Source organism: Pelecanus crispus, chromosome 10 (assembly GCF_030463565.1).
Source record: "Pelecanus crispus isolate bPelCri1 chromosome 10, bPelCri1.pri, whole genome shotgun sequence".
NCBI lineage: Eukaryota > Metazoa > Chordata > Aves > Pelecaniformes > Pelecanidae > Pelecanus > Pelecanus crispus.
Genome location: NC_134652.1, coordinates 35,494,694 through 35,521,311, shown reverse-complemented (window position 1 = coordinate 35,521,311; position 26,618 = coordinate 35,494,694). Strand labels below are relative to the sequence as shown.

At 42.6% G+C, this 26,618-nt stretch overlaps 1 protein-coding gene across 3 annotated transcripts in view; it reads left to right on the top strand.

Annotated features, from left to right (window-relative positions):
- The first annotated feature begins 719 nt into the window (after positions 1-719).
- The window catches only part of JMJD1C (jumonji domain containing 1C), a 168,566-nt gene continuing 142,667 nt past the window's right edge, over positions 720-26,618 (top strand). For all 3 annotated transcript variants that reach the window (XM_075717424.1, XM_075717423.1, XM_075717421.1), the window contains exon 1: positions 720-863. In XM_075717424.1, coding sequence (XP_075573539.1) covers positions 720-863 — 144 coding nt within the window. The remainder of the gene's footprint in view (positions 864-26,618) is intronic.

Here is a 26,618-nt window from a genome sequence, read left to right as displayed (position 1 = left end):
GCCGCAGGGCCGGAGCTGGGGCGGGGGTGCCGGTGCCAGCCCGCTGCGGTGCCCGCCGCTCTCCCCGCGCCTGCCGCGGGCGGTCGGCAGCCCGTGTCCGGCGGGGCGGGCACAGCCGCTGGGCGCCGGGGCTCCCCGGACGGCAGGTGACGGCCGCGCCCCACCGCCCCCCCCGTCCCCGCGGGGGCTCCTCCCGCCCAGCCCCGCCGGGCGCCGGTGCCGCCCCAGCCCGGCTACCGGTACCGCTGCCGCCGCGGCCGGACTCTTTGCCGGGCGGCGGCGGCGTGCGTGCGCTCGCTCGCCCCCTCCCCGCGCGCTGCCTGGCGGAGGGAGACGGCGCGTGGTGCCGGTCTCCATGGCAGTGGGCTGCGTGGGCGGAGTGGTCGGGGCCGCAGCGCGGCGGTGAGGGAGGGAGGGGAGGGCGGGAGCGAGCGCGCGAGGGAAGGGAAGGAGGGGAAGGAGGGGAAGGAGGGGAAAGGAGGGGAGGGCGGGCGCGCGCGCCCCCGGCCCTCCCCCCGCCCCGGGTGTTTGTGTCGGGGCTGCTGGCGGCGGAGCGGCCCCGCGGCGCCGGCCCGGCCGAGGGGCGCCCACCCAGCACCGCCGCTGAGCCCGACGGCCCCGCGCCTGCCCCCCGCTCCGCGCCGCTCCCGCCATGGGCGGCCCGTAGGGCAGCGGGGCTCGGCGGCTGGTGCGGTGCCTGCGCGGCGGCGGCGGCGGCCATGGCGGTGGAGACGCGGCCGGAGCTGGTGGGGAAGCGGTTCTTGTGCGTCGGCGGCGGCGAGGAGCCGGCGGAGAGCGGGCGCTGGCGGGCCGGGGTCATCCGCGCCGTCTCGCAGCGGGACTCCCACAGCCCCGAGCTGGCGGTAAGAGCCGCGTCCCGGGCCGGGCGGGGGGCGGCGGGGCCTGCGGCGGCGGGGGGCAGCGGGGCGGGCCCGGCCTGACACGGCCGGGGCGCGGGGGGAAGGTGCGTGGCAGCGGGGCCGGCCGGCCCGGGGCCGCACCGCCGGGGGTGGAGGCCGGGCGAGGCGCCTCTGGCCGCGGCCCCCGACGCGCCCCTCGCACGGAAGGCGCGGATGCGGCCCCCGGCCCTGCGGGCGGCGGCGGGGGGCGGCGAGCACCTGGCCCGGCCGCCGAGGGACGGGCAGCCCGCTGCGGGAGCGGCGGAGCCCGGGCCGGGGGCGAACGCGTCTGTCGCAGGGGAATGCAGAAAGCGTCGTCGCGTAGCGCTGCCCGGCGGGGTCTAACGTGCCGGCCGCGGTAGCGAAGGCCGTTATGACAAGAATGTCATTGTTCCCCTCCCTTTTATGTCCGCTGTCACTGTTTTCCTAAGGGCTGGAGGAATGTGCGTGGAGGCTAGCGAGGGAGCTGGGCTGCGCGCTGCCGTGCGCGGGCACCGGGGGCGGGGGGCGCGGGGGGCGCTGCCAGCGCTTCCCCGGGCCGGCGCTCGGGGTGCAGCATCCGTAAAATGGAGTTGGGGTCGCGCTCCGCGCACTCGCTCCCGGTGTTATGTCTGAATCCGGCGCTCTCAACGAGCGGTGATGCTGCTGCTGCGGTTGTCTCCTTCCATGTTTTCCTGTTAGTCGGTGTTTCTGAGAGCGCCGTTTAAAAATATCACGACTGTGTAGATGGGCGTTACGTAGGCTGAAAAAAAAGGAATCACCGAACTGCGCCGGGCGATCCATATTGCTGCTGGTAAGGGGGAGGCGTTCGCAGCCAAACACGCTTGGGGTGCAACGTTGCCTTTCTCACAAACTCATCAAGCCAACAGTCGCCTGGTTTGAGAGATTATCGCTTGCTTGATGCCAGAAGCGCGATTCACAAAATTAAGAATTCTTGTTTATACGTCTCAGGCTTTAAGCTTCGTTTTAGAATCAGAATGTATGTGACAGTACTTTTCTACTATGTTGTGGGTTGTTGTGGGTTTTTTTTTCCCCCACTCTCCAGCTATAATTCAAGTACTGTGCTGTTCGTGCCCTTCCTTATGAAATGGCCTGTGTTTTCAGCCTTTGCTTATATGTGAGAATCGTCTAGAATGCTTTATTTTTAGAATCTATTTTGGATGTTATTCTTGCAGGGTAGTATTCTCTAGAATCTATATACAATTATGGAAACACTGAGTAACGTTTAAGGAGATATTTACTAACATTTACAAGTCAGAGCCGTAATTTGTAAACTCAAGGGGCAGAGCTGACATAAAGAGAGAACGGGTGCTAAAACGAGGCATTTCGGGGGTTGTATCTGTTACGTTAAATAGGTAGTGTACGCTGGCTATTGCAAGTACTTGCCCCTCTTCCTAACTTTGGTATCCGAGTGTTTTTCTCTTCAGATACTCTTTCATTACAATTCTCGGTAATTCAGGGAAGAACTGTCGTGTTATGGCTGGTTTCTGAGGCAGGATGACTAAGGGTGTGCTTACGTGCCGTAGTGGAGCGCCATTTGGGTAGATCCAAGCTACCTGAGAAGCAGGATGGATGCTCCAGCCTGCACTTCAGCCTGGGTGCAGTGCAGTGCTACCGTGGCCATATTCCTGCTGGTGTTCTAGCTAGCTACACGGCACTGCATTATGCTATGTAGATATATTCCTAGTCACCTAGGAGTGCTGGAAGCCGGGGAAGGATTTAGAAATACCGTCCAGGTCCAATGAGTCCCAGACTAGCACTTAACTACTGGAGCATCATTGCCCCTTCTAAGTGCAGTGTTTGTTTTTTGTGTTACCGGTTCGCTGTCGCCAAGGCACAAACAAGTATAAATCACATAGGGAGCGGGTAGAGTAGAGGAAGAAACAATAAGGTCTCTGTTAGCAACAGGTAGTTTCTGTGGGTTAGGCTCTCCTTTTGCATTTGTAATTAACATTAACCTCTCGTTAGTTGATATTTGCTAACGTGAGTATCCCCTTCCCCTGCCTCCAGTGAAGGACAAGGGCGTTTTTCTGTTAGCCCTGGTTCCACGTGTGCTGTCCTAGATGGAGTGAGTGCTGCTCTTATGCTTCCGTGGCTTTCGTTTTTGAGGTGGCCATCCCTATGAATAGCTCCAGACCCTTCTGCAACTCGTCAGTGGAGTGAAATGGTAATTCTTGTTGACAGTTTCATTGCTGCCCACAGGGCGCAGCATAAAAATGTTGAAATTGACTTTTTGTCGATTTTGCGTATTCCTGGTCCCTCTGAGCGGGATGGGCGTTGCAGAAATACAGGAGGTGCCCTCGGCCACAGGAAGGGAGGAGGGCAGCAGTGGGCATTTTCAAGATGCTTTGCAAATGGTCAGAACTGAGTTGCCTTTTAATCCTGGCTTGGGAAGGAAGTATCATTTACGTTGCCTTTGTGCCTTTTCTTCCTTAATAAGTGTGAACCCCCCAGCCAGTTTCAACCAATTTAAAAGCGGGGAGAGGTCTGACAAAGATGACCTTCCCCCAGCCTGTGCAAGCTGACATCTGAGGGGCCGTGAGAGCCCTCCTCCTAAAAAACCGTAAAGGCGAGGAGGTCACGGCATTTTGTGCGCTCGTCCTGGAAGCAAAGAGGCGGTCTCCAGCTGGCCAACCAGCCCGCGCTGAGCTTCAAACCGGCTACGGCATATGCCGCCTCTTGCTCCGCACCGTACGGGGATAGGTAGGTGATGGGGGATGGAGCTGATGGTATGCGAAGGTGGGTTTAAGGGCACGAGAAAGAGCTGAGCATTAGAGCAAGCGTGAGTATTTGGATATGAGAATATAGGGACAAATGGAGAGTTTTATGAGGTGAAGGATCTTAGGGAGACATGGGCAAGCTTAGAGGCAACTCACGTAATTAATGTTAAGTGGCCACAGGGCTTGTAGGAGCAAATCCACAGGAAACCAAGCTTCATTAGTTCTGCTGTAAACAGAACTACTCATTAAATCAGGAACTCCAGACCTGAAGGCTGGACTAGCGGCTCTCCGCTGGTGAGCAGGCAAGTGAAGACTCCAGTTTTCATATGCTGCTAAGTTTGTTTCATGATTGTATTTTCATAACTAAATTAATGAATATTATCATAGTTGAAATTATTGTCCTGGTAGGAAAAGGAAGAAAAGAACTCAGTTATCCAGCATCATCTTCCTGATAGGTGTCTTCTGCTCCAGGAAAGTATGTTAAATGACTTTTTTCCTTATACTTTTCATGATTGCAACATAGCTGGTATGTCATCTCTGTTTTTTCTTAAAATGGATTTATTTACTTTTTTTTTTTAACAAAGAGAACAGTATCAAAGTGTCTTTTCTCCAACTATTTTATGGAAATTTTGCCTTCCTCAGCTTTCCTGTTGATTTACCGCTAGTGGGGAATATGGTGAGAACAGTTGGCACTGGTTGCGAGTACTGTTGGTCTTCTGGAAGATGAATGCTCTTGCCATTACATGCAGATCCTTCTTGCCAGGATTTGGAACCCATGCCTCTTTCTTAGTCATCCTGTAATGTTTACAGATGTTTAAAAACACCTGCTATACAGGTACAATGTGTACAATGTATACAATTTAATCCGGGAGTTTTCTTGATGATTTTCACGCTCTGAGTCATAACTTGGTAGTTAGACCTCTTGATCTTTCATTCTTGAACATTCCTGTTGCATGAAAAGCATTTATTTAAAAATAAAAATACAAGCAAAAAAAAGTTTCATATACATGGATATATTTGTGTGTCTATATGTGTGTGTGTCACTAGTCATTGAGAGAATTCCTAATTATTTTTCCATATAAGTAACAGCGGGTGTTATTAGAGGAAGCTGGGAACTCTATTTTTCCTTACTGCTAACTGCCTGGAAAAGCCTGTGTGCTGCTCTGATTGCAGTGATAGCTCTGGGCAAATAAAGAAATGGCCAGGAGGAACGAGGTGGAGTCAACGCCATATGATCTCCCTGGTCTTTGCTGTCCCATAAGAATTGCTTTCTGGGCCACAGGTTGCAAAACGTCCATTTAATCACTACTGCCAAGATTTGACGTGGTGATGGCAGAGGTGTTTTCCTATATTGTGCTTAAAAAGTGATTACTTAGAGGAGTATGTTTTTAAAAATATAAATCAAATTATTAAAATTATTTTGCTTACCAGAAATGCTTCAGAGTTCTGTGAGTTTTCATGGTCCTGCAGTTGTATGTTTAATATAGTCATATATTCAGCTGTATATTTTCTCCACATGAAAGAGAAAATGGAAATAAGCTTTTAAACACATAATGTGCAAACCTTAATAAAAAGTATAGTTATAAGTTGCAGTGATTTGTAATTGTGTATTTATTGATGTGTGAATTTTGTTGCCATGATGTCCGTGGATTGGAATACAAAATCAAGAATTAAGTACTTTGGTAGTCTTTAACGTCTTGCAATAGGCAAATGTAACATTTAGTAATTGTGCACAGGGAAATACATTGTGGCAATAAATCACTGTGTTAGATACCCTTCATAAAAACCTAAATATTAGTGATAGTTTGAAACACTTGTTTGATTTTTATTTACAGTAAAATTAGTATGATATAGTGGGGGAAATAATACATAAATAGTTTTAGTAAATTGTATTTTTTTAGTATCTCATCTTTGGTAATTTGCGAACAAGGAATTGTTAAAAATTCCCTGTGTCTGGTAAAACCATTTGAAGCGAACAGCGGCAGACTTCGGGTGTCTGTTTTAACTGAATTTGCCCTCGCTCAACAGTAAAATGGAAGTTCACAGAATGTAATGGAAACTTATCGGTACTCTATTACAGATAGCGTGAAAATAATTTGCAATAATTGCTGATAATTTGAAAATAAAAGAAGATATTTTAGAAAAGTGCTCCATATGCTGAGAGTTTCTCACTAAGAGATGAAGTTAAATTTGTCTGTTTTCTCTTTTTACGATCTGTAATTGTTTTAATCTTCCTGCTTCTGCATTCCTAAACTTTCTGAATGCGGTATAGCTTTGTTATACAGGCACAGAATTGCTCTTCTGTATGTTACGTTTGTTTTCTGCCATATATTGATTTTTAGTGCGGTGTTTTGCATTGTCCTCTGTTTTCCCTTCACTAAGCTAGTATTTAAGGAGAAGCTGAATGTATTAATTTTTGAATGCATTTGAGCTAATCTGTTTAAATAGGGGTGTTTTTTTATTATTCCTTATTTCAGAATGACACTCTGCAGCTTTTACTTGTTAACCCTGAAATAAACTGGAAAATGCAGAAATATGCTTTAAACTAGTTGTGTGTACATTGTTGGTGGTTAATGGAGTTTAAAAATACTACATATTTCTGTACCAGCATCTGGGTTAAAGATGAAGAGCAAGTTGTGGGTGAGGAGCTTGTCATGTTAGTTACTCCAGCTATTGGAGATGGTGCTAAAAACACACCAGAGTTTATCATGTCACTGCTACCTCCGGATCCAGGCAAGGGGTGGTGGTGGAGGATGCGTTTTGTGTGTGTTTTGAAGTTGGTTTGAAAAGAGTGGGAGAAGCTCAAAATGCAACAGGGATTTACACCACTTTCAGTTGTTTCTACTGTTCTGTATCAGTATTGAAGCCAACAAGAGAGTCTTGTAAGTTTTGGTGCATATCAGCTGGGCAATCTTTTCTTGGCTCAGCAGTAAAGAAAACTTCCTATTTCCTTTCTGTGTTTCTAATAAGATTGAGCTTGTCATCCTGTGCCTGTGAATGTCACCTCATCTGTCTTCCAGAGTTAGTTCAGTTAGCGTTCAGGAAGGAGTATCTCTTTCATAGTAGTTTGACAAAAAGATCAAATACGGGAGCGTTCCTATGAAACGGACTGCAAGGATTCAACGCTTTATACTCTGCCCTTCCCTCCTCATTGCTTTTGTACTAATAGGAACCTGAATATGATGGAGATCAACAAGTAAATATACTTACACAGATGGACTTTGAGGAAGGTTTATTTGAATGTCAAGATTGCAAACAGAATTTAGGTGTTCCGAGCTAGGGATTAATCAGTTTATTAGTTTGCTGCTTAGCTGCAAAGTATGCAGCAGTGAATGAAATATGGAAAAAGGAAGGTTTGATCCTATAAGTAGATCTTTCAGGAGGCTTTAAGAAAGCTATATCAGGTATTTTCTTAATCAAAAAAGCATTCACTTTTGCCTTTTATATGCCATGCATACAGATAATGTGTTATTCCACATTCGCATTACATCAAATTTTTCGCATTCCAGAACTTTGTGTGAATCTTTGGAGGTGTCTCAAAAAAACCAGGGCATAGCCATTTTAAAGAGTTTTGAAGAATGAGTAGTCGTTTCATAGGAAGCCATTCTTTGTGTGCACATGCCAAGATCTCAAAACCTGCTTGAGAACAGCAGAACTGTTCTTTAATGTCAGACTGAGCAAATTTTAAAAGTGGTACTTTTAAAATTTGGCCAAAAATAAGGTCAAGCTTCTTCTGATCCTACTGTCAGTGAATTGCAGAGATGCTTAGTTCCATCGGTGATTCGAATTTCTGCTGGGATCAGGCTTGACCTTCCTTTTCAGAGGGACTCGGGAAGCTGCTTCTGCTTTTGCTGGAGGAAAGTAACTATTGATCATCTGAGAAGCTTACCTGCAGCTGGCAACAAGGTGGTTGTCTCAGAAGAGACACCGCTGTGACGTGCTGTTACTGCCCGCTTTCGTGCTTTGGGCGCTGGCGTTCAGTGTTGCTGCAGGGATGGTTTCTCTCCTAGCCCTACTAGGTGGGGACCGAGGCCTGCTCTGCTTGTAACCAGCTTGTTCTTTCAAGCTGGTGGAGAATTCTAAGCTAAGCTAATGGCTATGTTGCTTCATTATATTGACTAATCCAGCAAGTTGCTCTTGTTAGTTGATGCTGTTCCCACGTACCACTAATTTTCGTGTTACAAGGCGGAATGAGAGCAGGGGGAACCAGAAGAACCTTGGGGATTTTGCTGTGTTTTGCTTTCTAGTCATTTTCTTAAAAATATTTGCATTGATTTCTTAAATTATTTTACTTTAAACAGCTGTTACCACTTTTCAGAATTAAGTGGAATGGAGCAAGTTAATCTGCTCATGAGGAAGTTGCCTCTGTGTACATACAGAAACTGGGTTTGAGCTAATTCCTGTACTGTGTTCCGAGCTTCAAGGGCACAAAAGATGCAGGGTAAGCGTTAAGGCTTTTAGCTTGACCCTCCCATGGCAACATTTTTAGAAGTTTTGGAGACTGTGGTTCCACAGACATTTCTCTTGGTGGCAGTGCTGGCTTAATTTTTTTAACCCTGAGCAGTTTTCCTGATCCATTCACCATATGGCACTTCAAGCAGTTGAACTGAGGCTGAGGAGATGGTATGGGATCGATCAGAAGCAAATGGTTGAGGATAGGAGCAGCTTAAGCTGGCACCATTTCCAGGAGAAGTGTCTCTGGACCATGGCCTGAATGAAGTAGTTGAAAACTAGCTTAAATATCTTTGTGAGAGTTGCAGTCACTGTAACTAGTAAATGTGTCCTAACCTGCTCAGCTGTAAAGCAGGGTTTTTGTACTGCAGCTGAATTAGTGATATTTATTCACTCAGTATGAATAATGTAGTCTTTCACTTGAATAAGGAAATATATGTTCAAAATAACCCATGACATGATCATTTGATGTCTGTTGATGCTGTACTTATTTGCAAAGGCAAGTTTTGGAAGAATAGGTGTGAAATCAAATGGTTTGAGGGAAACTTAAGCATCTATCTGTTAAAATGCGTACACCTCTGATGCCTCAGTAAAATATTGCATATACTATTTCTGATGATCTTTTTGAGTGTTCTGATCAGCACTGTAATTAATGTAGATGTTGAAATGATTGCAGTTAGGCTTCACTGCAAGTAACTTAACTGCTGCGTATGACAACTCAAGTAGACACTGCTGACTTTGTAGTTAGGTTGACTCACCAGGGTCTTACTTTTTTGCTAAGGGAACAGGGCTCTTTATTAAAATGATGGTTTAAAATCTGGCATATGATTGCTCTGTGAACGAGAGAGCACTTGCTGAGTCATTGCCAGGTGGCCCAAGTCAAACCTCTTTAGTCCTGCATGTCCGGCGAGGAGGGACTGGAAAGCTGTATTTTGGAGGAGCGTTGGCAAAGATGGTTCATTTTGAAACAGTCCTCCAGCTTATTTCCTTATTTTTTGCTGCTCTTGGCTTCTCTTCTTTCCTGAAACACAGAATGTAAATTTACTACCTTTCAAAAATAAACAGAACAACCCAAAAGCCGGTATCAAAGAGGCAAAGAAACGTGTTGGGATAATCATAGGAAATAGGTGATTTAAACTGTTCGGTTAGTACAGAAAATCTTGGAGAAGAGTGACAGGAAATTAGCAGTGCAGTCTTAAGACTGGAGTTTGTCATTAATCTGTAGTTTTTCTTGCATCCTAATTCTTCCTAAAGCAAAACTCGAAGACTTCAGTTTTGCAGCCTTGGTCATCGTCAAGGGCGGGAGCAAATACGTGCAAGCAAGGCACAGTGCGAGCAGTTTTTAGGGGAGAGGTTAATGACTTTTGGGCTATAGACCCACCGTGATATTTGAAGGATGAGGAGCTAACAGTGGTCTAATGCCAACATTTCAGTCAAAAATATAGAAGCTGATGTAGTTGAAGACTGAATGAACAAGGTACTGTGGTTTTAAGAGCTGTTGTTGTGATGCTTAGCTATCATACCTCTACATTTCTCGCACATAGCTGCACCTCCTCAGTGTTTCCTTACTGTGATTTGGAGCTCAGGGACTTCATCCAGCAGAGGTGTTTGGGTTTTGTAGCCCTTGCTGGATTTTTCCTAAATGAATTTGTAGGAAACCTTTTTGAATCTCTGTGAACTTTTCAACATCCTGTGACAAAGAAGGGTCGGGCTTTAACCGCGTGTTGTACTGAGGATTGCTTGCTGTTGTTTCAGGCATGCTTTGGTTCCTGCGTTGTGAGGTACAAGTCAACAGTCACCCCTTGTTTGCCATTTGCATGCCACTCATGATTTTATTAGCTCTGCTGCACTGCTGCATGCTCCTCTCGGAGCATGTAAATGTGGCAATTTTCCTTTACTGTTTCTTAACCTGAGAGCCTTGGAGGTATCTGTTCTGTCTGTCAGTCCTTACCAACCCTGTCCAAATAATTGTCTGTTTGAACCAGATTATTCCAAAGAGTGTGCAGTTTGCTTGCATATCTTAAATGGCTATCTACACTGAGACGTGTATCTTCACATTATTTCCTTTCTGCAGGTTGTTCTGAATAGGTTTAATTTCATACTGTCAAGTTGAGTTTAAATTTTTTTCAGGAAATAAAGTAACATTTTAAATGAGTTTTAAATTGTAAAAATCTATTTCTCCACCGGAGTATATTGATGATTGGTTTGTGGTTTTGTTTTTTTTTTTTTGTTTTTTTTTTTTTTCAGTTACGGTAACCAAATTGTCTATTGCAGGTCCATTTATATTTAGTATACCCAGGTGTTGTCAAACCTCGGTGGTGATCTATTTAACAACAGTTAAGCAGTAAGTAAAGCTTTTTTAAAAAAAAAAAGGTGGGAGAGTGGTAATGAAATACTTCTGGCTTGCTAACTATTAATCCAGGTGGGCTGTCCTAAATATACCTGATCCTTCTGTATACTGTTGTATTTTAACATTTGTATATAGGTCAGAATGTGACGTGAATATTTTTAGGCAATGTCATGACCACTTCTTAATTTGATGGGTAGCTTTTCTGTATAATGGGGTACTTAACTCCTTCTGCATGATCTTTTAAAAGAGATATTGAAATTTCTTTCAATGAGTCAAAATTTATTATCTCTGTATAAATAGAAAATATTTCAAGTGCTTTGTTACTTTGTACCATAATTTCCGTTAGAAATTTGTAGTCTAGATTAGTCTGTTCCTTTTGTTACCTATAGTTTTTTACAAAATTTCAACTTAGGCCTAAGACTACATAAAATACAAAATAAAAAAATCGTGTTTGATTAAATTATTCATTGACTAACTTTCTAATTCCATTGGGTGGTTTCTTCTGAAACTGAATGTAGTGCTTTCATAAAGCATTATAAAGATTTTTGTATTTTAAGATGGAAAGACTTGGCTTTCTGTTGACACTTTGAAAAATGGCTTGCTGACACTACTTTTTTTGAGTTCTGTAATAGTGTCTTGTCCAGGTAAAGTGAGATGTGTGTGTACACTTTGGTATGTTTTTTTTTCCTCTGTCAAAATCTTTCTGACATTGAATGGATTTTCTCTTATCTAATTTTGATTTTTTTAAAAAAAATATTTTAGCTTTCAGATGCATTTGAGCATGGATCATATCTCAGTAACATGGCGGAGTTGATTGTTGCTCACTGACTGGTTTCAAATGTGACAAACAGGATACAAGTTAAGTCTTAAGTTTGCCCGTATGTTACTTTTCTGCTAAAATAATGATCAATAAAGAGCTAAATAATAGCAGAACTTAACAGGGCTCTTCAGTTGGTACCTTTGAAATGGATGAAGTCTGTATCTCCAGAAGGTTCTTAGGTTTGTTGGCTGAGGAAAAAGGACAGCATTCAATACCTTTTGTGTTTTTTTTTCTAAGATGTGTTTTATGTTACGGTAGTCTACCCATTTCCAGGTACCTGGAGCTTGTGAGTTCAGCAGCGTTCACTGGTATATTTGAAAGCGTTTAGTGGTTCAGTGGAAACGAGCAATTAGTTCTATGTCTGTGTTTTTCCTTCCTTTCTTACGTAAGTCTGGTTTTGGTCTGGAGTTTAGCATGCCTACACTTGAAGAAGTATGTCTTAGTTGAGAAGAGGACAATGTAAGGGCATGCGGAATGGCCCTTAGGGATCTTAGCACTGAGTTGGCCAGTATTTGGAGGGAGGAAAGAATAGAAAAGAACATATTGTAATTTTTTTTCTTTTTTTTACTTGCTGAAAACCTTTTCATCAGTTCTTGAGCTTTCTTTGATCAGTGCTTCTTATGGCAAGACTGTGCAGGCCGATACAGGAACTAGAGTGTACAGGTCAATCAGCAGAAGAGGCAAGGAAAGAAGAGAGGACCATGATGGTTTAGATGTAGAAACCCACACATAGTTTGGTGTAAATTGACAAGAGGAAGGCTCCTTCTGTCTGCATAAAAGCCAGCGTACCTTCCTGTAAGGCTTCTGGCTCCTGAAGCAGTGGGACCATTCTCTAACACAAGGAAATACTGAGAAATTTGTAAAGAAAAAAAAATCTAAATGTTGAAGTTCAATATCTGCATTCACAGTTTTACTCAAAGCTAATGGTTCCTTAAACTTGGAAAAACAAAATCTCAAAAAGCATTGATTATTTAAAATAAAGTCAGAGAGCAGAGATGAAGCTGGTATTGCTGTTTCATTAATCATAGCTTGGGCCACGTGCATTTCTTGTCCCTAAGGCTGTCAGTTTGGCATTTCTCAGGGCAGTTGTAGAACTGAGCTTTTTTGCAGCTCTTCTTAATTGCTTTGTTTCCTTCTCTTCCCAGGATTTACCTGCATCTACTTGTTACTTGTCAGATTTTCACTCTAAGGGAGACTCATTTGTAATGTAGCAGGCATGCACTGCTCTTCCATGGGACTGCATGTACAGGACGGAGAGCCTGAACTGAAACCTTACTTTATAGCAAGGTAGCTGGGGTAGGTAACTGTAGGCTGGCAATCTAAGTAGCATGGAGAATAACACAGCTCCCAATAATTCTGGGAGTTGCAAAGTTAGGTCTTACAGACTGCTTCCCTAATACATACTGTGGCGGAGGGAGATGTTGCCTGATACTGTGGTAGGTTTAGACTACCTGTGGATCACAGAAAAGTGGTTCTGAGTGTGTCTGTGCTAATGCAGTCGAGCTGTCTCTGAATCTGTGCTGCTTGGTTGGCTGCCCTTTCAGCTGATTTTTAACTAAGACTGCTGTTGAATTCTGTTAGTTATGAGAGCTCAAACAGGCAGGTAGCCTTGATGGGGATTAGTTTATCAGATGTCTAGTAAAGCGCAGACTCTGACTGCAGCTTTATCCACCCTCAGGCTATTCAGACTCTCTATAGTGTGAGCTTTTTGTCTCAACCAATGGAGCTACAGAATTAACCTTTTCCTTGAGTGTGGAGGGGTTGTGGTGTGGAGGGGTTGTGGTTTTTTGGTTTTTTTTTTTTCCCCTTTGGAACTTAGAAGACATTGGTGTCTTAACTTAAATATGTGAGTGTATCACTGAAAGCTACTTTTAATTAATACCAGGTGCTTTCTTCATTGCATCACTGTTGGCTTTGCCCACATCCCATGCCTTTCTTTATTGGGCCTGTCAGCTGGGCAGTGGCAGCACGAGGTTTGGAACTGCAGGCGTGCCGATTAGGCAAGCAGCCGGCTCACCATCAGTAAAGTGTACCGATTGGCAAGTCCCTTGTTTTGCAAGCCTCTCATAAGAAATTCACGTGTGGACAGAAACTTCCAGGTCTTCTGAAATTTGGCAGTAGCTTAAAGTTATAAGGGAAGTCTTGACTGGAAAACATGCTTGAAGAAATATATACCTAGAAACAGTAGTAGAAAGTAATAAAAAAGTGTGTGATAATGATATTGTCTACTAGTATTGGCATTTATGGTGATAAAAGCTAGAGGTATTTCATAAGAAAATGGATATATACACTTTGCTACAAAGCTTTAAAATTGCTTCTGTAGTACTTGTGCTGTGGAGTATGCAGGACTTTACCTCTGCTATGTTTTGTCGGTATTGTTGGTTGGGAGAAGAGAGCTAGGGTTGTGCATTCTGTGGCGTATGGCACTTCTAGTAGTGGTGAAGGGTGTTTATGGTGCGCGGTAATGGTGGACTAGGGACAGTATATGCTGTTAAGTTGTGCTTTGAATTATTTTTCTATTTCTCTATTGGTTGCTTCTGTCTAGTCCTTTTAACTGTTTCCCAGCACTTTATTAACATTATTTAAAATGGAAAATACTTGTTCAAATACTCTAATGAACAATCTGGAAGAAAATAAAGTCCAGTTTTAGCAGAGTGATGCCAAATGAGTTAACAGTTTGAAGGGTGGTTAGCCTGTGACATCGGGTCAGTCTTGCAGTGGTTTATAACTTATAAAGTATGTGTGCATTATGGGAAATGCACACCTGGGGGAAAAGATACAACAAAACATTTTCTACAGGTTGTAATGTATAAAAATAAATTACAAAGAAATCTTTACGCATTTTCACAGAGCAGTTAATACAATTGCCATTCCAGCTAAAAGGCATTTTGGAGGTGCTTTGTAAAATAACATCTCCATGCACCTTGCTGTGTTCTGTGCGTTTTCTTACCTTCTAATGTTAGAAATATCAAACCACCAAGGTAGCCAGCATGAGAAAATTGGCAATGGTAAGTGTTATGCAGGGAGAAGGTATCTTACTGTCATGTAAGTATAAATAGGAGAAGATTAGACTGTTCTTTCTGGATGCATGAGTCAAAATTATTGACACTGCTTTTAATCTTCTCTCATCCCGTGTAAAACACTCCATCTGATGTTGTCATAGTCCTGTTTAGCATTTCCTCTTCCCTACCTACCCCACTGATGAGCTGTATTTTAGTTTCTCCTTAGATCACGTCTCTTTATTGCATCTTTCTATGGTCAGAGTACTTCAGGCTTCTCATAAACATCTTGTCCTGTCCTCACAGTTGGAAGGCTTCCACTAAACCACCCTTCTCTCAGGCAATAAGATATTGTTAGCTAATTAATAACTTCAATTTTTAATGTGAAGCTCAAATCTACTGAAACTGTTCATTGCTCGTCTTAAAAAAGACATCAAGGCTGCTTCTGTTAGTAGTAGATGGTTGCACAGGTTGGCTGGTTCTGTAGGTAATAAGTGGAGCAAAGATTTACTAGTGGTGCGTTTTTGCTGAAGGTGATCTGAGAAATTGAGGGGGGTTAACTTAAAGAATGGATTTGTGTATATGTGATTTTGTTTGTCTGAAGGTAAGACTGAGATGTTCTAGGGTAAATAAACTGTGAATTGCATGATAAACTTCTGCCAAGTCTCAGTGCTACAATTGCTGAGATTACTGTTCCTGTGTCCATGCAACTCTGTTTACCTTGTAGGACACTCTTTGACCAAGACCTCACTGTGGTAGGTGCTGTGCAAACACAGAGCTAAAATTGTCTGTGCCTCAGTTTATGAAATCTGGACGGACAAGGAGCTGAAATTAAGGTTTATAATGATGTGGTGTTTGTGTACAGCAGCCTAACCTTTGGGAAATCTTGTGACAAAGGAGAGGTAGGAGAGGTTTTTGAGGCATATAACAAAGTAGCTCTACTGGTATTTCTTGGTTATGTATGTCAAACGTGAAGGATAGCCAGGGATAAAACTCAAAGGTGGCAGGCTGAAACTCTGGTGTTTTTTTTTGTTTGGGTTTTTGTTTTTGTTTTTGTTTTTTTTTTTTTTAAAGCAGCATATGACAGAGGTTTTGATTAAGTATGGATCAGAAGCAGGACTTTGTATTTTGTTGCTGAGCCTGAAGACTTTGAAACTAAACCCCAGTAAGTTATGTTGATAGAGGAAGGAGGCAGAATGATGTAGAAAAGACAGACGCTGTCATTGCGACATAATAGAATGGTTATTGTGTAGCAACATTGTGAGAGGATGTGTGTGGAGCAGAATTCTGTGAAGTCCAAAGGCAAAAAAAAATTATGTAATAGGTGAGGTAGGAACCTAGGTAAGACTTAAATATAGGTCTGAGGGTAAGGACCTTGGAGAAGTTGATAGAAACAGTATCGGGATGAACACTGAAAGCTCTGTCTTAGCCATGTTGTGCTTGAGGATGCAAACTATGCAAGTTAGTGTCAGTGAGCGAGTTTAAATGGTATTTGTGACCCTAGCCATAGGGTTGTTCGAAGTAGTCTGATTCAGCTCCTATTTTAAGTACATTCTGGATATTCCCCCCTGCACCCCCCCCCCTCCACCCCCCCCCACCCAGAGAATGTATTTTTCATTTCCATCACACATGTTCTGTTTCTGTGGTATGAACTTGGGAAATAACTTTTGAAATGGATTACTCTTGTTTTGTTTTGTTTTTTTTTTAACTGTATGCAGACCATTTGTGGTCTGTGAAACTAAATGGTAAGTGGAACCAGGGTGCCTCTATAGTATTTCTAGTGAAAGTTTACATGAATACTGATCTCGGAAAGTTTGAATGCTAACAATAGCTTTTTAGTCCTAAAAGATTTGAAATCACTTTATTTGAATGTTTTTCTGAAGATTTAGTAGGCCCACAGTCATTGACATCTTGATGACAAGGCTTGGTGGCAACCTGAGCCACCAGCAGGCTTTTTCGTATATTGCTTGTGATGTGAGTTGTGTGTTACGTTATAGATGTGGCAAAGATCTCTTGGTTTTCACTTTATTGTAGAGTTTGAATAATAGGGAGTTGCAGAAAAGTTGAGTAATAATCAAATTGACCTGGATTGCCTAAAAATGGAATAGTTGAGATCCTTTTTCTGTGAGGAACTGACTAATTTGTCAAGATGTCAAATTGGTCAGAAGCCAAGCTAATCACTGCTGTGGGTTGCATCAAGAAAGACAGAAGAAATGCTCCATATGTTCTGATTTGTATTCATTCAGTTTTGCCTAACAAAATTTTAGGTGTTAAGTAGGGTTTGTGAAACCTTCTTGTTTTAACATCTCCAACCTGTGAAAGTGGTAAAACATGATGAAATCTGGACCGCGCTATCATTAAATGCCCTCATGATTTAGTTCTTAATTCTTCCACAGGAGGACAATCTTACGGAGTTGCCAGGGGAGGCCAAAGCGCTGACGTGCTTGCAGTCCTCTGAGGTTTTATGCCTCTTGAATTGGGAGGGAATAATTATCCTAATTTGATAGATTTGGAGCTACTATGAATATTTTATATTGACCAAGTTATTGGAACGCTTAACTGTGTGAACATATTGGTTTAGTTTAATGGGGAAGAGGAGGTGGAGGTGTCTGGGGAAAATAGGCAGGAACAGAAAGAATTCTGTGTCTTGGCAGAGAATTTGAGTGCTGTTAAGCCAGTGACTCTGTCATCCCTTGTGTTTTTTTCCTTTGCCTCTTTTTTTTTTTTTTTTTTTTTTGCTTCTTTGTTTTTAATTAAGTCTACAGGACTGGTGTTGTTCAGAAGAACCAAAGCTGGATATGTAGGAGAAGATTTTTTTTTTTTCATGTTTTCAACTCCCACTTATAAGAGTGGGTTGTAATAAATCAAGGATTCAGACTGAGATGTAGGAGTCCTGAAAATGGGTGTGCCTGAAAAAATCAAGATAGCCTTAAGTATCATCACAAGATGTTAAAATAGATATTCTCTAGACTTACTTCTCAATCTTTCTCTCTTCTCTGTGCTTAAATAAAAATAGGAAATGGGTTTGGTCACAGGTTCCTGAAATCATCTAAAATATCCAAGTCAGTAAACAAGGTAGACCATCTAGGTGATGAAGGGTACTTATGACTGGTATCACAGGGTTTTGTCAAAAAGCATGGTCAGAGGAATTGGATGTATGGATAGATTCTGTTGCAGCATCTGGGTCCCTGGAGGCGGATGTGCTAAACCATGAGTGGGAGTGAAAGCTAGTTCTGTAACTAAACCCAAATTCGATTTTTCTTCAATTCACTGCTCAGAGAATCAGTGAAGTTTTCCTGCCTTATCCTGCTGTGATGGAAGGGAATCTGCCTTTGTAAGGAAAAGCCTTTATGAACGGGATTGATGGCAGCTTTTGTATCCTCTGTTTATGGTATGTGTATATATATAGTAGGCTGTCAATGAAAAGGGCAGCTGAGAAGGGAGATCATCTAGATTTGGCAAACGTGCTAAGAAAAAAATAGGAGCCCTTGGAAGATGGACGTTATTGCGTGACTGTATTAGAGCGTAGGCAAATCAAGTTTCAAAGGTAGAGAAACTATTATTAAATGTTTTGGTGTAGGGGTGTATGCGTGGGAACTAAACAAGCTTTTCGGCATCCACATCTTTGTCTTTGAAATGGATGAGGGAGTGAAAGAAGTGCTAAAATAAGTTTATCTTCCAGGGAAAGAAAAAGAATGTAGTTTCATGTTTGGAACATGAAGAGGTGAATGGAGGGGAGTAGAATTACAGGCTTTATGGCACTTTATATCTACTGAGTTCATGGTTTTTGGTATTCGGTCAAGTTTGTTCCCAGGCATATTTTTTGGAATACGTTTTGTAGGTTTCCTTTGTGGATCAGGGCAGAGAGCACAAGAGATGGTTATTTTCTGTGTGGTGTCCCACTCTGGCAGCTGGATATTTCTGTCCTTTGTAAGCATCTCTTTAATGAGCTCCACTATTACAGCGGCTGCTTAGCTTCCATTAGGCACGTAGTGCATTGGACGAGGAATGTTACATTCTGGAAAGTGCAGGTGCAAGATCCCAGGATTTTGATGTCTGTGTTGCAGAATGTGTTTACTGTGGTGGCATTAGATGTGCTGGCAACTCATTGTCTGGTGCTAATGTAGCTGCTAAACGTTGGGACAGGAGCCAGCTTAGTATTTTGTGCAAAAGAGAGCCCTCTAAAACAAAAACAAAAACGTAAATTGATTTATGATCTTTTGTGGTAAATAGTAATCTGTTTACTCACCATCAGTCCTGCTCACAATTTAACCAGCTGTCATGCACTGATTGAGAATTTTGACAAACCGTAGGTTGCAGTAACTTGCGGGTTTGAATGCTCAGGTGCTGCTCCTTTCACAGATCACTCCGTGTAACTCCTTTCTAATGTTTTCTTAGCTGGTCTTTGCCTACCTTTCTTCCAGGGCTGGTTTTGCTAATGTGGCACTCTAGGCTAGTAAATCTGTTGCCAGTTAAGTACCAAAACTCTTGAGTTTACTTAGGCAAATGAACTGCTGCACTGCAGATGCAAGGCAGCTGCATATCCTGTGTAATTGGCCCTTGCTGGTGTATTCTGTTCTGGTTTATTGATGAAACTAATCATAAAAAGGAAAATCTAGGTTTCTTATGTTAGAAATGCCTACTTACTTGTCAGTGCAGTATATAGCACAGTGAAATTCCAAGCCATAATTAGCATTCAGCACTGTTGGCAATAAAAGTAATCCATTCAGATGATCTAGTAATAATGATCTCTTGAATAATTGAGGCTATGAAGCTTTATCGTAGGTTGTCTTGCTGGGTTTTCAAAATACATGTAACGCAAGCGTATTTTCCAGAAAAGGCATTCGGGCTTGGTTTGAAGGTTCTGAGTAGTGAATCCGTCTTCCTTTGCTAGTGATTAATCATTGTTGTTAAAATAGCATTGTATTTCCTATTGAGAAGCACAACAGGGTGAATTTCAAGTCCTGTGATCCCCTCTCGCTGCTCTGTTGCCTGCTACCAAGTCTCTCTCTGACATTATTGTGAGTCTCGCTTTTAGTACTTGAGCAAAAGCCTTGTGATTTACAGATGGAAAAGTCCATGAGATCTTGGAATCCTCCAGTGCTGTCCAGAGGCAGGCTTTCAGTGCAGAAGAGATGTAGCTGAATTTTAAAATGAATAACCTTTTGTTAAAGTACAGAGCTTTTTGAAAGAAACAAAGCATCAATGACCATTGCTAGTGCTTGGCTTGGTTTTCAAAACCAATTGTGCTTAGTGCAGCTGAGAACTAATGGGACAGATTTGCAGCCTGTTAGAAAGAAACTCAGTTCATCTAGCACTGTCTTCCCCAAACTGGAGCTCATACTGTGGCGAAACATCTTTATGAAAATCGAATGTACGTGTTTGCTGTGAGACATCCTGTTGCCCAGAGTCTTTGTAATTAATTACTTGAGGATATCAATTTATTAGCATTCTGCTAATGAAAAGCTGTCTGATGTAGCATTAGGTTTTTGTCATGCAAAGATGCTTTTTCAAAAAAGTCTCAGATCCTGGCAGCTCAGACAGCATTATCGCTCGTCTTCTCAGCACGTGATTTGTTTGGATCATGCAAGTATACTTTGCCTTCACAAACAGCAAAGAAGAAAAGAAAAACATAGCAGTTTTCTATGAAACTTAGGTATCTATCTGTATAATTTGGGGCCTACTGACTGTGCAGACATCTTAATGCTGATAAGAAAGCAAGCTTACTCATAGTTTTAGGCAGAGAACAAAGATAAGTTTTTAAAAAAAAAAAAAAGAAAAAAGGAGCCCCAGTCATGACTTTGTCATAGTAGCCTGTTACTATCTGGTGTTTTCCTGTGAAGTATTTCCTGGTAATATTTGCAAGTTAGAGTCACGTTTCTCTCTCTTTGTTTGTAATCTGAGCATATGGCACTAAACGGATTTTCCTGCCTATTTTCAGTAACTTTTCAGCACTCTTCTTCATCCTCCTCCATTTTTTAGCATGTTTTTAAAAGCGTGGATATGTGAGATGGATGCAGTACTTTTAGCTTCAGTCTCAAAACATATGTTGGATAAGATAATTTTGTTGTTTTCTGTTTCTGATATTCCCCAAACTTTCATTAATTTGGCATTGCATTACTCAGGAGTGCTGCCCTGCTACAATCAACTATAGCTCATGATCAGTGCTGTTCATGATCATAAACCATTTATCCACTCCCAACATTAAATTTTTCCTGTTTGTCTTTTTCCATAATGATCTCCTGTACTCTAAATATAACCTTTCTTGTGTTTGGATGCATGACTGCACTTCTCCACTGTGGGTATGTTAATATTTTGACAAACAGTCCCTGAATATGAGGGCCAGATATCAAATTTGATCCTCCTGGAGGGAGCCTGCAAGCTCTGACATGGTAAATTCAGCGTTTCAGCAAACGTTGGCTTGCGAACAGCGGCTCATATCTTTCAGTGGAAACAGCTCTCGGGTGCCGATTTGGACTGAGCCTCTCTTGAAATGTCTGCGTGCCCAGTGCTAATCAGCCACAAGGGCAGAAAGCTGCTGCCTGGCTTCTGCCGAACTCCAGACCGGCAGAGCTCAGAGCAGGGAGTAGGTATCCGCTGTCTCTCACTGAGGCAAGATGCTGTAAATCATTGGTGCCTTTTGGTGTCCTGTGTCTGCGAAAGTTGGGCTTCGGGCTCCTGCCGAGTTCCAAACTCGATGGGAATGGGAAGGCGGGAGGAAAAATGTTAGCAGCATGCTTAACTTCAAGTGTAAGGGAAAAAATAATACTATCCCAAACACTTTGAGAAGTTGCCAGCTTCTGTTCTAGAAAAAGAAATGGAACACTGAGCTGCGCTGGTTTCTCAGGCCTGAGAAAGAAGGGGTTTTTTTTGAGATTTGTTAACATTTACATTTTTTCCAGGGTTTTTACTTCTACTCCCAGAGCTAGTGAATTGCTACATTCAATTCCCCAAATAAAAGAAAACAGCAGAAAGAAGCAAGTTAACACTTAAGCACATGCAACATTTTTTTGATGTGGTTATGACTCCAGATTTATCATCTTTCTTGTTCCACTTCTGTTCTAGTAAGTGGACCACCCTCTGACTATCTGCAGTTTTTGTTGTAGAACTGTCCCAATTGGCTTTCCACCCTGACATTTCTTAGCGTGGCTCTGGACACTCTTATAAATAGTTCTCTACATGTGCTTTATTTCTATATCTCCAAAGTATTTCTTCTATGGGTTACTCTGAAATCATGTCGTTAACTTCAAAATTATTTGTGAACTTAATGTCACTAAAAATCTTCTGTTAATGGTTCTTTACCTTGTTATTTTCTGTCTTTATGCAACACCCATTTGCGTGGACAGCCCTCTCTGCTCTTTGAGAGACCTGACAGACCAGGACCAGCTGTGATCAAATATGCCCTTATAAAATACATTCCAAACTACGAGACGCACCTCGCTTGAGAAGGGAGAGCATGTAAGTGGCGAGGCCCAGCACCAGGGCTGGACTCTTCAGCTCCGTTTTGCTCTGTGGAGCCTGTGAGTGGGGTGACAGCAGGGGAACAGGACCGTGCAACTCCAGCTCTGTCAACCAGCTGCAGCAAGGTCGTGGTGAGGAGAGCGAGGGTAGCCGCAGCACCAAAACAGCTGCAGCTCTCCTTCCCGCAGCATCCCCACTCTGCTTCAGCACTGGCGTTCTCATCCCGATTTGCTCTTTACTCATCACGCAGCAATAAGACACCTGGCATTGCCCATCCTATATTCTGATGGTAGCGCCAGTGTGATCCAGCCCTTCTCCCTGCAGACAGTCTCCCCTGTTTTCCTTTAGCCCTTTGTCCTCCTGCCATTCTGGAAAACAGATACCGGTTACTCTGTATTTCATCAAGGAAGAGTGCACCTGAAAGGGCAGATCGATACTCTTTGAAATGTCTGCCCAGGGAATGGGAAGAAAGTAGGATCAGCTAAATTGATTTCCTTGGATGTGAAAAGAGGGCTCCACCTAGGCCACTAGCATACTGAACATAAAAACAAACCCAAAACACAAAACCCCAAACAAAACCCCAAACCATACCACCCCCACCCCTTCCATTTGGCACTCAGCAAAATTCCCTGCCATGCCTTGCTTATTAATACAGTATTAACTGCTTGCTGATTGCCAGTTTTCTGAAGTGAGGTGGAAAGAAGTTGGAACCACTGCCTTGGCATAAGAGGCTGGCTTTCACAGGACATTTTCCAGAGGAAGCCTATTCATCATTTTTTCCTAGTGAAGAAACTTTGTTAGGTATGCACAACTTGCATTTCCTCTCTCTCCCCGATGTTACTGCAGACTGAGTAAGATCTGCACTTATGCTTTATTGAATATTGTCTGTAAATTGTTTGGCATAAAATATCTTGTTTCAGAAAGGACCTACTTTTAAAATGAATGTTTGACTGGAAGAAATCTTTTTGAATTTTCAAACAGCTCTCATCATAATAAGTGCTGTATCTCTGGAAAGATGTGCTGTGTGGTCTTCATATAAATGTATGAATTTCTCACTGAAAGTGAGACTTCAAGGTAAGGATTCTGAACTGTGGAGCTATTACTGGTACACTGTAGTATAATGGTCTCATATGCAGCTGTGATTTAGTAAGCTGTACCAGATTTCAAGCTGTCTGCATTGCAGCCTTTTTGTTATTAATAGTTAATGATATTCTTCTCTGGCTGTAAGCAGATCCTTGCTTTCAACCTTCCCTCCTCCCCACCCTGCAATCCTTAGGACCTTATGTTTTGTCTTCTTAACTGGGAGGGGGGGAATAGGTACAATTGCTTTCAGAGCTATCGGAGCTGTTTTGTAGATGGTCTGAACAGATTTTGCTTGAGAACAATGCGAGCTGCCCTCTCTCAGGTCTGTTAGGCTTGCCTTGGCTGCGATGCTGGCCTGTAGGCATGCTTATCATCCAAACACTGATCATCTTGCATGGCAGTGCAGTGCGCTGGCTTTAGCCCGCTGATGACCCTGGATTATGTTCTTGTTCATGACATGTCTGCAGCGAGTGCAAGGTTCCAATTATATTTGCCTTCAGGCGGTTCTCAAGAGATGGTGGGGGGAGGAGAGGGCAGGGAAGAAGAGAAATCATTTGTGTAACTTAGAAAAGTCTTTGGAAAGACTGTTTCAAGGAAGAAATCTGAATTTCTCGCGGAATCCTTATCTCAGACTTGTAAATCACAAATACAAATAAATACAAAATTTAAGACTACCTCTTAGGTTTTGATTTATTTATTTATTTTTCACAAAAGGAATAATGTCAACTTGATCTGGTTTTGTTTTAAAGATAACTTAAGGAGAGACTACATCCCTGAAAAAAAGGCAATTTTAATGTCTTGTACGTCAGAAACAAACAAACGAGACAACAGAACCCTGAGCAGGAGCAGTAGAAAATGCTTTATTTTGCCACAGGTTTTTCTTTTTTGCTGATTGAATAAAGTCACCAAAACTGCTTGGCCAATACATTCTTTACCTCTGTGCTTGCCTGTTATCTCTTCAGTTTCAACTCAGCTTTGCTACTGCTTTTACTGGTAAGCAATCTCTTTCAAGGCGTGGGGGCTGAGAAGGCGTGAACTCTTCACATACCAGTGAATGGGTGATATTGTCATGCCAAATGCATGACAAAATAAACTATAATTGAGCCATCAATAAGACTTTGGAAATGACTATTCATAGCTTGTACTACAAACAGATATTAAAGAAAACCAGACATTACAGTTACAGCAACAGTCCAACAAGTTTAACTTGTATTTTCGGATAGAAGATTTTGCTACTAAAATTTTAAAAACAACATGTGAAGAGAAGGATTTTCCGAAACTTTGTTTGGAACTTGTTGGTCATAACTTTTGTGTTAATGTTCAGGTGACTGGTGTAGTTCTTTATTTGCATTTTGAAAACTAATTCAAGTGGAAAGATGTTTGATGCTTTGATTTTTTTTTTCCCCAAAGTATTGTCATTCTTATATCTAGAAGCAATGCAAAATTTAGAATTTTCAAAAGGTAAGTTATTGTCTTTGCTATTACTGAATGAGCAAGTTAGTCTAAGTCACTGTTGGCAGACAGCTTTTGCATGGAAGGTTTGGCAAGTTTTCACCAACAATGCACATAAAGGATTGTATGTGGAGTCTTCGTGTCATTGTGCTGTTCACAAGGGCATAAAGGGCATTTTAAACTATCAGTATGTTCTACAATGCTTGGGCAGAGTTGGAGTGAGCTCATTGTGCCTTGTATTGGGAAAGTTTGTTCCTGTAAACAGTGTGACTACAGGGAGTGTTGTTTCTCCATGTAGTTTTACATGAACAACTAGAAAGAAATAGCCTTCTAGTCTGTGGCAGAGTGCTATTTTAGTGTACTCTGTTTAGAAGAGAGATCTGTGTGTCAGTGGTGGGCCCCAAGAAAGCAGCAAGATGTCCGCAAAACTTCATTGCCTCTCTATTTGAAAATAATCTAAATTTGATTAAGGTGCTCTGTGGAAGACATACTGAATGCTGTCAGTGGTCCAGAACATGTGGGAGCCACTTCAAATAGATAATAGATAATTAGGCATAGCCAGTTCCCTCAGTGAGATTTTTATAGACTGTTCTTCTTACTGAGCAGGACTCCATCTCTGTTTTAGGACACTTGGAGTTTAGAGGTGGATCTCAAGTGGAACATATGCAGAAGGCAAGGGAGCCTTGTGTAGAAAAGTACCTCAAAGGGGAATAGAAATGAAAGAATTCAGATTCAGAGTGTCATAGAAAGCCTATTTAACTTAAAATCTTAGAATCGCTTAGGTTGGCAAAGACCTTTAAGATCATCCAGTCCAACCATTAACCTAACATTACCAAGTCCACCACTAAACCAACTAAGGGTAGAGTAATAATTTCATGTTTCCTGGCTTGGTGGCTGGATTATTTATAATGAAAGTAAAAACTAGGAATCACGAAGGTTGGAAAGGACCTCTAAGATCATCATTCCAATCATCAACCCAACACCACCATGCCCACTAAACCATGTCCCAAAGTGCCACGTCCACCCATTTTTCGAACACCTCCAAGGATGGTGACTCCACCACCTCTCTGGGCAGCCTGTTCCAATGCTTGACTACCCTTTCTGTGAAGAAATTTTTCCTAGTATCTAATCTGAACCTCCCCTGGCACAGCTTGAGGCCATTTCCTCTTGTCCTATCGCTAACTACATGGGAGAAGAGACCAACCCCCACCTCACTACAACCTCCTTTCAGGTAGTTGTAGAGAGCGATAAGGTCTCCCCTCAGCCTCCTCTTCTCCAGGCTAAACAACCCCAGTTCCCTCAGCCGCTCCTCATAAGGCCTGTGCTCCAGACCCTTCACCAGCTTCGTTGCCCTTCTCTGAACATGCTCCAGCACCTCAATGTCTTTGTTGTACTGAGAGGCCCAAAACTGGACACAGTATTGCAGCTGCGGCCTCTCCAGTGCCGAGTACAGGGGGACAATCCCCTCCCTGCTCCTGCTGGCCACACTGCTCCTGATACAACTTGAACCCAAGTATCTATAACCAGCATGTCCATTCCAGCTCAGTGGATCAGAGGGACTTTCAGAAGCTTCAAGATGTTCTGTAGAAAGGGTGCTGTGACTGGTGATTTGATGGCTTTAATGGATGCCATTCATGATCAGTTTTTTGCAATCAATGATTCTGTTTGCTTTAAGGAGAGACAAGCAATCTTCAGTGTTACGAATTTTGTCCCAAGGACAAAGGAAGAAAAGGCCTATTAATTGCAAGTTGCACCTTGCGTTGGCTAAGATAAAGAAAACCTGATCCTCTCATGAGCGTTTGCATGTGCTTTGATGTTGCAGACATCAGGATTACAGTCACTGTCTATTTGGAATTGTCAGCAAGAGAGTGCTTACTACTTATTTGCAGTGCGTTAACTTGTGACATGCCCTAATCTAAACCAGCTTCATTCAGCAATGGGACGTGCAGCTGCTTTTTACTTTGAGCAGCTTTAATTGGTACCACAGCTCTCAATACCTCATATTTTGATGTGTGGCAAAAAAGTAGTCTGCTTTTCTGGCTTTGACTCTACCTATAGCAGTGCTTTTTTTAGCTTTCAGGAACAGCAGAGTGTGAGGCTAGCGGTATTCACTGACTGAGGGTTTGTGGCTTGGGGGAACGTGCAGCAGTAGAAAGTCTGAGAAAATTAGTATTCATGCAGTTAGGATGTAAGAGGGATGAGATGGGCATGAAGCTTTGTATCTCTGTGTTGAAGACAGATTAATAAAAAGAAAAGGGAGGAAAACGCTGCTAACTTTTAAGGCTGCAGTGCTGTGCCTCAGTGCAGTACTCGATTAAGAACTGCAGCTAAGTGATTCAACTTGGAATATACCTTGCTTGGGATCTTTCTTTTCCTTGATGT